This window comes from Grampus griseus (assembly GCF_964374135.1).
Source record: "Grampus griseus genome assembly, chromosome: X".
Lineage (NCBI taxonomy): Eukaryota > Metazoa > Chordata > Mammalia > Artiodactyla > Delphinidae > Grampus > Grampus griseus.
This window is the reverse complement of record NC_138999.1, coordinates 13483241-13496918: the sequence shown is the minus strand read 5'-3', so window position 1 is coordinate 13496918 and position 13678 is coordinate 13483241. Positions and strand designations below refer to the sequence as shown.

The 13678-nt window shown below is 44.1% G+C and overlaps 2 protein-coding genes across 5 annotated transcripts in view; one reads left to right on the top strand and one right to left on the bottom strand.

Moving 5' to 3' along the window:
* CTPS2 (CTP synthase 2) overlaps positions 1-13678 on the top strand; it is a 109065-nt gene that overhangs the window by 58014 nt on the left and 37373 nt on the right. The gene's annotated exons all lie outside the window — the stretch shown is intronic.
* S100G (S100 calcium binding protein G) lies at positions 2190-7193 on the bottom strand. Its single transcript, XM_082681882.1, has 3 exons — positions 7113-7193; positions 6245-6388; positions 2190-2836 (listed from the first exon to the last, which is right to left on the bottom strand). The coding sequence occupies exons 2-3, from the start codon at positions 6377-6379 to the stop codon at positions 2732-2734; spliced, it is 240 nt and encodes a 79-aa protein (XP_082538008.1). The 5' UTR covers positions 6380-6388; positions 7113-7193; the 3' UTR covers positions 2190-2731.

The window sequence follows — 13678 nt, the reverse complement described above, 5'->3', positions numbered from 1 at the left end:
GGCCCACTTTGGGTCACCCTGGCTGGCCTTGTTCTAGATTCTTACATCACCAGGACTTGCCTATCTGAGATGCAACTCCTCAGCCTATGGACAGCCCCCTGCCCGCTCTATGGGTTGCTGGGGAGGAAGACATTTTCCTCTACCCTTCTAGGTTCTTCTGGCTGGTCTAAGGATTAAATGGACATGAGACAGATTAACAGGAGAAAATCACACAAAAGTTGAACAACATGAATACATGGGAGAGAAGGCTTTCACCTTGAATACCATCTTTGGCTAAAGACAAAAGAGGGTGTGGACAGTGGGGAGTCAGTTATGGGAGGTGACCAGGAAAAGCATGGTAAACAAGGGTGAGCTTTTCATGCAGATGTAAGCCTTTGCCTTCTCCATTGATTAAGTTTCTAGAGATTTGGTCATCCTCCACTTCTTGGTACAGTCAAGGAGACACCCTTACAAATGGAGATTTTCCTTATGCGTGTAAATGTTTCTTACAAAAGGGTAACTTCTACTTGGTTTTCAGCGTTTCTCCCATGTCTGCTGTTTCTTAGAAAATAACCAGCTTAAAAGAATGAATACGCCAAAGAGACATAGGGGGGCAAATTCTGCTCCCCTACAGGGTGAACGAGGTGGGGAGTGGGTGTGTGCCCACCTTGGAGTGCCTTCAAGTGCACAGTTGAAGCCACTGAGAAAATTACAGCAGCCAACTTGACTGACATACCCAGCACACACTTCAAATATGTTAGGTTAAAAAAACTGACTCAAAGGCAGTACTTTTCAGGCGGTTTTTCTCAGCTTGAGAGTAAGGTCATAGCAGAATCTTCAGGAGGGCTTGTGTAGTTTTAAAACCATTCAATGTTGTCATTTCCTGCATTTTGAAAGTGGAAATAATCCCATACCTTTCTGATGTCAACTACAGAAAGTAACGTGTGGCAATTTTGGCTCTAGAGCATGAGTTAAAAATAAAAACATCAAAGAACATTGTTCAAAGGCATGCGCTATTGCTCCCAATGTTACCCCAAAACTGGGTTCACCTCTTCGTGGGTGTTGAGCCAAAAGATGCAACCAAGCCAGAGAATGGGAGGAGGAAGGATCTATTACTTGCAGCAAGTAAGGAGAACACCAGGGATCTTTCCCAAAGCAGTGTCTCCCTGAAAACTGGGGAAGTTTTAAGCTAAGGGTACATGCATATTCACGAAGGGGTTTGGGTGGTCCACACAGTCCAAGCTTTAGTTGATTGAAGTCACAAGGGTCAGAAAAGGTCAACATTATCATCCCTTAGGTGCCAGTTGATCTGGTGGTTGAGTGCTTCAGGCTAGTCTTTACTGCTGAAACAGAACTGGGGGTCTTTACAAGTGATGTATTATCTTTGCTCTTGTTACTTCTCTTGCCTGATAACAGTCATTTGTTCCTTCATTGTTTCCTTAAGGTAATTAATTACTGAGACCTGTTCAAGGACAAGCATTACAGCCAGGCTTAGATCACAAAATGGCTTAGGCCAAAGATGGGTTCTCTTATGTCAAAAAACCAGCCATGCCTGGTTTTCTTCCTCTGGGGACGTGCTACCCTATGTGCTTACACCACAGGGTTAAAATTGCTTTTGGGGGGGCGGTGGTGGGTCAAAAAACCATCTTACACCATGTCTAAAGCACAGATATGAATGTGGTACATAAACAGGTATATACACAATGTATATGTGGAATTAAAATTTTGTTGGAGGGGCAGTTGGGAAAAGAATGTCTAACAAGGCTCATTAGGAGGATGATAATGAACAGAAAGGTTGAGATGCTGGTCAAAGGGAATGGGTGCAGTGCTGATGATTTGTGGGTGTTTCCAAGGAGGGGAGAGCAGTGGTCAGGATAAAGACCTGGCTTCCAGGGCACTGCTGTGGTGGGCTGCCGTGGCCAACTTAGACTGATTTGACTTTGCCATTTTAACTGTCTGGTAAGGGGCAGAAGAAAGTTACTCCTCTCCCACGCTCCTCCCTCTTTCCCTCCCCCCAGCTGGATTCAACTAGTAGAACCTGAGGACTAGCTGTTTCTCAGATACCCAGCGTCCCAGCATCGCAGGATGCCAGAGCTGGAGGGCCCTATGCCTTCCTGTCCCTTTTATTTTCCACATCACATACTAGAACCAAGGCCATCCCCTCAGTGATGGAATGGAACTGACTCTCTGGACATACATTCCTTTTGCTCCCCCAAAGGGTCATTGATTCAAGAGGCACAGCCGGTGCTGGGAGATGACTTTAAAGACAAGTGTCTGTTTTGTGAAGTCTGTTTCTCCATAGCCATTGACTAGAGTGAAATACGAGTTGATGTTGGGAATGATGTGAGCCCTGCTTGGCTGCGGAGGGACAGCAGGGAGGGGGTTATTCTGGTGGACGAGTGGAGGGAGGGAGTTGGTTTGACTCGTCAGAATTCTTTCCAACTCTCCGCCACCATCTTTGTGGTCTTGGTCAAGATCGTGGAACTATTCTGGGCCTTTTTTTTTTTCTTTATAAATCCATAAATTAGATGCATCAAATTAAGGTTACTTTCAAATCTAGTAAGCTACGGGGGTCAGTACTTGACAAGGGGAGACATGTCTACGGATTTCTTTATTCAGTAATTAGACCTCACTGCTTGATCATTACAATTGCAAAGAAGTAAGTGGAGACAATGGTGGTTTCATACAGAATAGGGCCACATCCCAGGCACTCTTCTTTCGGTTCTTAGAATGATCTGTTTTGTTTTTTCCTTCACTGGGATATCTTTTTTACTAACACCTGGAACTCTTCGAAACTAACTTCTCCATCTCCATTCCTGTCCAGTTCTTGAAAGAGGTCATCTAGGGTGCTTGGACCCTGGTTTTAGACAAAAAGGATGGGATAGAAGAGAGGAGAGAAAATGATTCAGTTACTGCTGCACATTTTCCGAATTAGAGACACTGGGTCTGCGTTCCTAGAAGGCAACCGAGTTTTCAGTCATATGTTACTGATAGAGATGAAAAAACCAACTTTAGTTGTAGTATTGCTTCATGTCACAGAACTGCCTACCCTTTTTTTTAAAAAAAACTATATCATACATTTATTATTTTAAAATTGCTAATGTGTATTTTAAAATAATTGGTTTCCTATGTAAACTAAATCTAAATCATTCTTTTGAGAAGAAGTCCCAGGGCTTTACTTGACTGCCGAGGGGCCTTGCTCCAAGATTTCCCTGGTAGCTGGCTTGGCATCCAGCCCCAGAGCTGGACCAGCATGTGATCCTAGGCTTGCCATGGGCCAGCCCCGTGCCAGAGCTTTTCCTTATCCTGTGCAATTCTCCCAGCTGCCATGTGGGGGAGATCCACTTTACAGATGAGGAAACTGAGGCTTTGAGACACCCGCTGACTTGCTCAGCGCCCCCAGCTGTTAAGTAGAGGGCTTGGGGTTCAAACACTGACTCCAGAGCTCAACCCCTTAATTAGCAACCACCCTAGTTTTTTTGCAAACCCCGGGTTGCAGCCCACTGCTATGCTATGCAGGATGACTTTGGCTCAGTGGTTCTCACACTTTGGCATGCGTCAGAATCACCAGGTGGGCATGCTGACCTTAGTAAACCCAAACTGATGGGTGGTCCTACTCCCAGAGCTTCCGATTCACTAGGCTTGGGGTGGGACCTGAGAATCTGTATTTCCAACAGGTTCCTGGGCGGGTGTGGATGCTGCTGGTCCAGGACTGACTACTCAGAGAACCACTGCTTGTTACATCAGATCATGTTCAGCTCAACTCCCTTTTGACTACTGGTATTCCTGTAGTGAATTAATTTTTGTCTCTGCTGTAGGGGTGGAAAATTTTCCCTTCTTCCCTTCTGGGTTCTTTGGCTGGTCTATTAATTAAATTGACATAGATCAACAGGAGAAAAACAAGTTTAATTACATACGTACAGGGTACCCCATAAAAGTATGATACCCAAAGGGCAGCCAGGTAACTGAGGCTTATATAACATCCTGGGCTAAGGCTACAAAAGGAAGGAAGGCCATTCAGATGTAGGCAGAGATGTTTGGAAAACAAAAGTTTGGCCTGTTATACAGATAAATTTCTTAGGACAAAAGGAATCTCTAGCAAGAGCTCTCTTCCTGGTAAAAGAAGAGCTCTGTTCTTTGCAGTATAAATTTAGGCAGCTGAGTGGGAGGTAAAGAGTTTTCCCTGAATCTTTGGGTTTTGATTTTTTTTAGTTCCAAGTACTCTTCATGCTAAAGTGGAGGAGACTTGTTCTGAGCCACAACTCTGACTTTCAGGTTAGGAGTCTCTGTGGCAAAATAGTACCCAGGAAACCTATTGAAATAACAGTTTAGTTTATAAGTCAGCTTCAAAAAATTTTTTTAAATTGTGGTAAAAATCGCATAAGATAACATTCCCCATCTTAACTATTTTTAAGTATACGGTTCAGTAATGTTAAGTATGTTCACATTGTTGTGCAACAAATCTCTACATCAAGGTATGCTTTAATCCCTAAGATTCCTGTAAAGACACTTGGCACTTAGCTATGCTCACAAGACCAAACTGTGTTAGTTATTTAGCATCTGTTTTATAAATACCAAGCACTGTTTTCCTGAAGCATTTGCTACATTCTAAACCATACAAGGTGATGTGATGTAAACAGTATAGCTTAGAAAACCTTAGAAATCCATATGGAAATGTAATCAGTACATGACTTAATAAGTAGATTTTTTCACAACTTACCATTAGTCTTCCTACCTTTATCCTAATTAGAAAAGTCATATGTGCTTTTTTTTTTTTTTTTTTTTTTTTTTGCCATACGTGGGCCTCTCACCGTTGTGGCCTCTCCCGTTGCGGAGCACAGGCTCCGGACGCGCAGGCTCAGCGGCCATGGCTCACGGGCTTAGCCGCTCCGCGGCACGTGGGATCTTCCCAGACCGGGGCACGAACCCGTGTCCCCTGCATCGGCAGGCGGACTCTCAACCACTGCGCCACCAGGTAAGCCCCATATGTGCTTTTTATAGGAAATACATAAAATATAGAAAAATACAGAAAAATTCACCAATCTTACCTTATTTAAAAACAAATTGTTTGAATAGATTGCCTAGGCTTCCCTGTCAGATTATTATTTTTCTTCTTTTTATTATTTTCTATTATTCCTATTATTATTTTTCTTCCTTTTGTTTTTTTTTGAAAAGTTGAATCTTTCTCAGAAACACTGGTTTTTATTTTTGATTAGAAAGTCTCTTTTTCTGCTAGTACCTTTAACTTTTTAAGTTATTTCACATTTTAACTATAAGACAATATCGATTATAAGGTCATCGAATTCAGCTACTTCACTTTTTAGTACTAAAAACAGAAACCTCAACAACTAAAACTAGAAACCTTCTCATATGTCATATTGACAGAAGGGACATTTCTGGTTAAAAACTGAGAACCAAATTCTGAAGTTAGAGCTAAGTAGGGACCAAGTCAAATGTAACAGGTAGTTGCACAGTTGCTTCCATTTTGAAGATGGTTTTTAGTTACAAGGGAAAGAGAGTGTATTGGAGCAAAGAGAATTAACCTTTCCCTATTCCTTATTGCCTCTAGATGCATTTTGATGTTGATAACTCTGGGATGGCTTTGATCAGAAACTTTATGGCTGAGGAAATGTAATCCTTTCCTGAAAGTTGTTTAGAAACTCATGGTTGCTCATTAGCACAAATGTAAATGCTTTTGAAATAGAAATGGGTGTCGCCAGAGGGCAATTTGTCAGCATGAGGCTGGTTTTCTTAACAGACTGCCAAGTAAGCGTTGGTCTAGTTGAGAGATCCTACCTATTACAGAGGAGCACATCCAAGTCCAGCTCCTATAACCGTACAGGCCTCGTTGTTTTCCTAAAGCCTGGCACAGGGGTGCTGAATCCAGGCTGAAGGCCTTAGTGTGTTTGCTTGGCAACCTGCGGGTCTTCCAGGCCTAGCTCGGTAAGAGTGCGATCATGGCTTCTGTTTACTATGGCTGGTCCTGGGGAGTTCTGAGTCAAGGCTGTGGGCAATAGAAGGCGTAGTCCATGCTTTCTAGGAACTTGCCTTCTGAAATGTGGCCTGCCCTCAGGGGAGGAAAGCACACATTCAAGCGCCCTCCCTCCGGTGATGCCCATGCCTGGGCTGCTGGGCGCTCCGCCTCAGATGGAGCTCTGATCCGTCTCGTCGTGGACCTCAGCCTGTCCCCGCGTCCTTTCCTCTCTTCTCTCCTCCCTTCCCACCATCGCCGCCCCATCAGCGGGCTCTGTGGTGGTATACTCACTTTCAGTAAACTGGGGAATTCAGTCTGAATCAATAGCTTCAGCTCCTCCTTCGACAGCTGGTTTGGATCACCTTCTTTGGCTGCGTATTTTTCAAAAATGCTCTTCAGTTCTTCAGGAAACTTGTTTGTACTCATTTTGGTGTCCTGTAAATTGGGAAAGAAATGAACTTACCAAAAAGGTGAAGTATTTTATACTGATGATTGCCAGCAGGAGTTGAGTGCTTTTGGGCTGTTTCCTTGGCATAGGTGAGAGAGAATAAAGAAAAGGGGAGAGGGGAAGATAAAGAGGAGGAGAGAGGAGGCGGGAACTGTGGGAATCACAATGTACCAGTGACTGAAAACGTGTTTTAAAAATAATCATCAGGCTTCCCTGGTGGCACAGTGGTTGAGAGTCTGCCTGCCGATGCAGGGGACGCGGGTTCGTGCCCCGGTCCGGGAAGATCCCACATGCCGCGGAGCGGCTGGGCCCGTGAGCCATGGCCGTTGAGCCTGCGCGTCCGGAGCCTGTGCTCCGCAACGGGAGAGGCCGCAACAGTGAGAGGCCCGCGTACCGCAAAAAAAATAAATAAATAAAAATAATCATCTTAGATAGATTGTTAAATGTCTGTTTTTGGAATATATCTGTTAGAAGATAGTCTTTGGAGCCAAATACTTTTACTAGTAATTTTGACATTTTTCACTTTTTAGGTACCTGTTCTGCACTCTGTAGGCTGTGGTCTCGAAGAAACCTGACCACAGCTTCTAGCCTCTTAAGTTACTGGTAATATCTTTAGATGGCACAAACCCACTTTTTCTCTAGACCGTGATCTTTCACACCATTCTGAAAGGAAGCAGAAGCAGCTACAGGTAGTACGAAAATCACACTTACCTGGTCGTCCAGCAGTGAGGCAGCTGGAAGAATCAAATAGGAGTGTGAGAAGCTGAGCAGGATCCTGCGACTTTTATAGTCTTTACACCTACACCACCCTGATGATGAAATTTTCCTTTTGTTTGCCATTTAAGGGTAATTATTAATGGTTTTTGAAACCCAAGCCTAAGACTGCATGAGCTTCATAATTAAGGGCAAGATCCAATAAAGGGCCACCTCAACAGTTGCTTAATGGTTCAGAGTTCCAAGTATAAGCTTGGATTCTTTACCCCTTAGATTACATTTTCCCTACAATGTGGAACTAGGATATTTGCTCACTGTTCACATTTCAGAAAGCTAAAATACGGAGGGTTGTTGTTTTTCAATTTAGTTGCATATTTAGGCTTGAAAAAAATAATTTTCTGCACATCAAGAAAAAAATGCTGAAATAGATAATCAAATACTACGTAGTTTAAAGAATTGCCTTATAGCCTTTGAAGTCCCTCTGATGTTTTGTACATATAAGGTGGTTAAATTTTTTTTTAATAAACATCCACTTTTTAAAAATAAATAAATAAATAATTTGGCTGTGTTGGGTCTTAGTTGCTGCGCGCGGGCTTTTCTCTAGCTGTGGTGAGCGGGGGCTCCTCTTCGTTGCGGTGCGCAGTCTTCTCATTGCGGTGGCTTCTCTTGTTGCGGAACATGGGCTCTAGGTGCACGGGCTTCAGTAGGTGTGGCATGCGGGCTTAGTAGTTGTGGCTCGTGGGGTCTAGAGCGCTGGCTCAGTACTTGTGGCGCACGGGCTTGGTTGCTCTGCGGCATGTGGGATCTTCCCAGACCAGGGCTCGAACCCGTGTCCCCTGCATTGGCAGGTGGATTCTTAACTACTGTGCCACCAGGGAAGTCCCTAGGTGGTTAAATTTTTGAATAACTGAATGAATGAATAAAATATCATTGAGAAGCAGGTTTAAGAAGTCGGGGGAAGATACACAATAATTTGTGGTTTCATTTGGCAAAGCAAGATTGCCAAATAGCATGGTCATTTTTCAACTTTTTCATTATTTGTTGTTCGCATATGTGCTTTTTATTTCTTTTCCTTGCCAAATCTATTTTGTTAATCATTCTAAAAACTCGTGAAAACCCTTGACTTACTTTTATTCAATTGGAATTACTTCAAACTTTTGGAACTGCCAGGATTTAAAATTGGAGACTAAATTTATTTCTCTTAGAAAGAGTTCTATGAAAGAATTAGGACATTTCCTGGGAACATTGATCCGATACTGATTGTAACTCACAGAAGGGGGTTCCAGATCAACTTTAAAAGCACTTATCAGCTTTTAAATACTTGTATATGTCCACACTTTTTATGGACCTTTTCTATATTTAGTTTTCTATGGCCCTTTGTTATATTGCAGACAAATTCAGGATTAAAGTATTGGACTGTATTTCTCTCTGAGGCTTTTCAGTTCTAAAATTCGAAGGCCTTATTTACCTTGGAGAACAAATGTGAAATCTTATATATAGAGTTCCTTAAAAGCTGCCACCAGTCCTGAGTCCTGGTCAGTCCATGCACCTTAGCTGTCTTGTGTATGTTATTCTTGCTTTTATTGCAGATTATTTGACATTGGTATGCATCAGTACTGACTATGTATTAACTCACTTCTTAGAGTAAAGATAGGCATTTTGCTTTTAGCTGTAAGATTTACACAAAAATGTTCTGATTTTGGCAATGTATTTTAATCAAGATTTTAGAGAATTTCTCGGGTTTTTATACTTATGCTCTGTCTTACCTGGGAGGAAGGAGGCTTTTGTTGAACAGTCATGAAAATATCTTTTTCCGCCAGCATCTTTTTAAAAAAATTTCAAATCTACAGAAAATTTGCAGGAAGAGTCAATGAATACCAACCCACCTTTTGCCCAGATTCACTAATCGGTAACATTTCCACATTTGCTTTCTCTTTCCATGGATGACCCCCCCAACCCCAACCATTTGAGAATCAGTTACAGACATCCAGACACTAACCCCCTAAATAACTCAGCATCTTATCTTGTAAGGACAAGGACATTCTCTTACACAACCACAATGCCATGATCACAGCCTGTACTCACATCTCCCCAGTTGTTGAAATAGCATCTTAAATTATCTGTTCTCTCAAATTACCGCTTGTGAGCTAAAATCAACATGGTAGTTGTTTTATTTCTTGAGTCTACTGAAGAAATGATTTTAATAACTATATGTGATCTTAATAACAATATAATATATAACTATATGATTTTAACAAGTATATATTGTATGAGATAATATATGTTGTATACAACACATGAAATGTATATATGAACACACGCGTGTGTGAGCATGTGTGTATATAAAATGAACCCTAAGAAAAACATTTGGAACAGTATTGGTTAACAGTCTTTTAGGCTACAAATCTCTAGTTTCAAGGGAAGACCTCTGATTAAAACAGGCCCAGTGCTGCTTGTTGTCAGAACTTAGGCTTGTGGTAAACGCTGACAGAACGGGAAAAACACCCCGTTGGTCCTCTTATGTTTTCACTTGCTCACCTCTGCAAGTCACATCTCTCGCCTCTTATTTTTCTCTTTACCTGTGGACTCAAGCGTGAGGGTAAACCTGCAGTGGGAAACGTGAAATCCACCAATAGATACTCTCATGAAACATTAACTATAAATATGTGGAGATGGGCGATAAATACAGGGTGTGTTCAAAAGAGTGCATTTTGAAACCAGAGAAGGGGGAAAACATGACAGGCACAAGATGGGTAATGGAAAAATGGAGAGGCAAAGGTTATTTCACCTCACCGTTCAATTGCTTGATCTTTGGACAGACTGCAGTTTTTCCTGGGAAAGCCAAGAGTAACTTATTTTACAAGCTTGGGGTACCACAGGTCTCCGTGGCCGGGTTACTGTGCTCAAAGGCCACAGCAGCAGTGCCTCAAAAAGCACCTCGGGAAGAGGGTAGTGTCAGCAGCCAGGCCCTGCGAAGCAAAATGGGTGTAAAATGCTGTCTGTGGACTCGTGTTGTCTTTGATGCTGAGGTTTGGGAGAGACCGTGACTATTAAAGAGCAGCTGTCCCTAAAAGGGAGGCCCCCCCCGCCCCCCGCCCATGACAGAGTTCACCTTTCGTTTCCAGCCTCTGCCCTGGGTGCCAGAGTTCGCAGAGGCCTCTTTATCAGAGCCTGGGACTATCGAGGGCTGCTTTTTCCCATGGGCTGTGTGCTGCCCCCCCTACCCGACCCGTTAGCTCCAGAAATTCCACAGTACCCGTGTGAAGTGGATGCCGCTGTTACCTCCAGTCTACAGAGACAGTCAAGGACGCATTCAAGGTCACGTCACTGGGGACTGGCAGAGCTGGGATTCAAGTCCAGAGCCAGCCCGCATCGTCAGCCACCATGCCACCTGCCCCGTCTCAGGAGTAGGGCTTCTGTGAGGAGAGCTGGTCAATGTTAGTGTGAGGCTCAGAGGCAGGACTTAAGTGTCATGATCACACCTGAAGGTATAAGAATGTTCTTTTCCTAGTGGAAGTAATATAGACCTTATTTTACTGGTGGAAAAAAACAAGTTAAAAAAATTAGAGGGGCTTCCCTGGTGGCGCAATGGTTGAGAGTCCGCCTGCCGATGCAGGGGACACGGGTCGTGTCACGGTCCGGGAAGATCCCACATGCCGCGGAGCGGCTGGGCCCGTGAGCCATGGCCGCTGAGCCTGCGCGTCCGGAGCCTGTGCTCCGCAGCGGGAGAGGCCACAACGGTGAGAGGCCCGCGTACCGCAAAAACAAACAAACAAACTAGAAAATATCTACATATTTCTAGGACTGCTTAATGCTTTCACCATTGTAGATTCCATCCTCACGCTGCCCTGATGCTGAAGAGAGGTACCGGCCCTGTATCAGGTGAGAGGTGAGCTTGGACACAGCGTACCTTGGCCTCAGAGCAGGCAACTGCCCCTCTCCCCTTCCGTCTGCGACTTGGTCTCAGAGACCCTCTACTTCTTGTAGGCCCACCGACCAGTCCCTGGGTCTCCTCTGTTAGTTTTTGATTAAAATCCAGGGAGATTAAATGATGGAACGCTTGATCCAAACCTGCCATTGTGCTGAACTCCGATGGTGCTAGAGAAGAAGATCTAGTCCTTGTGCGTGAGGAGCCCACACTTTAGTTTCTGAGAGGAGATGCATATACGAAATGATGGAGGAGGTTAAACTTGTATACGTTAAAGGACTGTATTAGTTTCCTATTGCTGCTGTAACAAATTACCACCAACTTAGTGACAAATTTAGTTTTTTACAGGTCTGGAGCTCAGAAGCATTTCTTCTGGAGGCTCTAGGGGAGAATCTATTTCTTTGCCTTTTCCAGCTTCTAGAGACTGCCTGCTCATGGCCCTTTCCTCCATCTTTAAAGCCAGCCACGTGGCCTCTTCCAGTCTCTCTCTCTCCTTCTCTCTCTGACCTCTGCTTCGTTGTCACATTTCCATCTCTGATTCTGACCCTCCTGCTGCTTCTTATGAGGACCCTGTGGTTACGTTGGGCCCACGCTGATAACCCCCAGATAAGTTTACCATCTCAAGAGGCTTAATTTAATCAGGCTGACACGGAAGGCAGCATATTCACGGTTTCTGGGGACTAGGACTTGGACATCTTTGGGGGGGCTGTTATTCAGCCTACCGCTTATTGGAAATGAATGAACACTGTGTAGGTCATTTGTTTGGTAGGGTGAGCATAACACTGGTATTAAGTATGGCACGGTGAGGAGAACTGGAGGGGGCCCCTAAAGCGCAAGCCCACGTGGGATGGTGGGGCGAAGCCATCTCAGGGAAAGTAGTGAAGAGGCGGTCTGTATGTAGTGGCGTCGAGGGGAGGGGAGCAGAGGTAGAAACCACGGGTCAGAATATGTGGGGAGAGCATAGACGGTTCCTGAATGAGGTGGAACCTGCGTGCCACATGGAAGGGTTTAGATTTGGTCTGCAACAATGGAGACTGCTGTAGCTGCCCAGCTACTGAAGATGGTCTGCTGGGAGGTCGGCTCCTCTAGTGTCCCCAAATGAAATGTCCAAAGGCAAGGGACTGGACAGAAGCTGGCCTTACCAGGGTTCTGTCAGGAAGGTCAGAAGGCTTGCACTCTTTCCCACACTGCCATTTAGGAATTTCATCTTTGGAAATTCCTTGGCAGTCTAATGGTTAGGACTCCGCACTTTCACTGCCGAGGCCCAGGCTTAGTTCCCTGATCGGGGAACTAAGATCCTGCAAGCCGGCTCCGTGGCCAAAAAAAAAAGGGGGGGGGAATTTCATCTTTGATAAGAGAACCTAACTTCCCTAGACTTTGTTGTTTAAGGCACCCAGGACTCCTGAAGTCTTGAACCCATTACACTTTTATCATGGGCTGCAGAAACTTTGGTAAAGGTTAATTAGGGCCGTGTTTATCCTTACATGGTACATTTACATCTCCTAAAGCTTTATCAGCACCAATATTCGTTACTTATTGATCCTTTTTTATTTTTCTTCTGCGCTATGGCTTGGTTCCAAGAAACGACAGCTCTGTAGTGGGGATCAGATGACAGCTTGTATTTAGGCAAACTCAGAATGGGCCGAGGTGACCCTTTTGCAATGGAAGAGGCATTTTCCTCTTAGATGCAAAATCTAGGGTATTTTGAAAATGTTGGGATTAAAGCTAAAGCATATCTGAAGTTCTTTAACCACCCCAGTAATGATAAAAGATATGTGTTAAAGCTGTGATGTTCTCCTATCTCTCAGGCTTTTTGCGGAAGGAATGCCAGGAACGAAGACGTTTCCTTAATTTTGTTGCTCAATCAGGTTGTTTGTAACCCGAGAGGCAGTCATACTGTCATCTTTAGAGCTGGTAGGAAGGACAGCCTGAGAACTCTGCAAGGCAACTGGTTTGGCCAGGTTTGACCAGAAGTACCCTGTGTTCTCTGCCTTCCCCAGCCGTCCCCTTCTGGAGTGTTTCTGTTCTCCCAGCTGGAGCCTGGCCTGGACGTTCTTTTTTTTTAACATCTTTAATGGAGTATAATTGCTTTACAATGGTGTGTTAGTTTCTGCTTTATAACAAACTGGATCAGCTCTACATATACATATATCCCCTTATCCCCTCCCTCTTGCGTCTCCCTCCCACCCTCCCTATCCCACCCCTCAAGGTGGTCACAAAGCACTGAGCTGATCTCTCTGTGCTATGCAGCTGCTTCCCACTAGCTATGGATTTTACATTTGGGAGTGTATATATGTCCATGCGACTGTCTCACTTGGTCCCAGCTTACCCTTCCCCCTCCCCGTGTCCTCAAGTCCATTCTCTAGTAGGTCTGCGTCTTTATTCCTGTCCCGCCCATAGGTTCCTCAGAACCGTTTTTTTTTTCTTAGATTCCATATATATGTGTTAGCATACGGTATTTGTTTTTCTCTTTCTGACTTACTTCACTCTGTATGACAGACTCTAGTTCCATCCATCTCACTACAAATATCTCAATTTCGTTTCTTTTTATGGCTAAGTAATATTCCATTGTATATATGTGCCACATCTTCTTTATCCATTCATCTGTTGATGGACACTTAGGTTGCTTTCACGT

Excerpts from the sequence above, each read along its gene's own strand:
- S100G (XM_082681882.1), bottom strand. The coding sequence starts at position 6,379 with ATGAGTACAAACAAGTTTCCTGAAGAACTGAAGAGCATTTTTGAAAAA. Across the intron at positions 2,837-6,244 it reads AATTCCCCAGTTTACTGAAA|GGTCCAAGCACCCTAGATGA; the intron begins GTGAGTATACCA and ends GTCTAAAACCAG.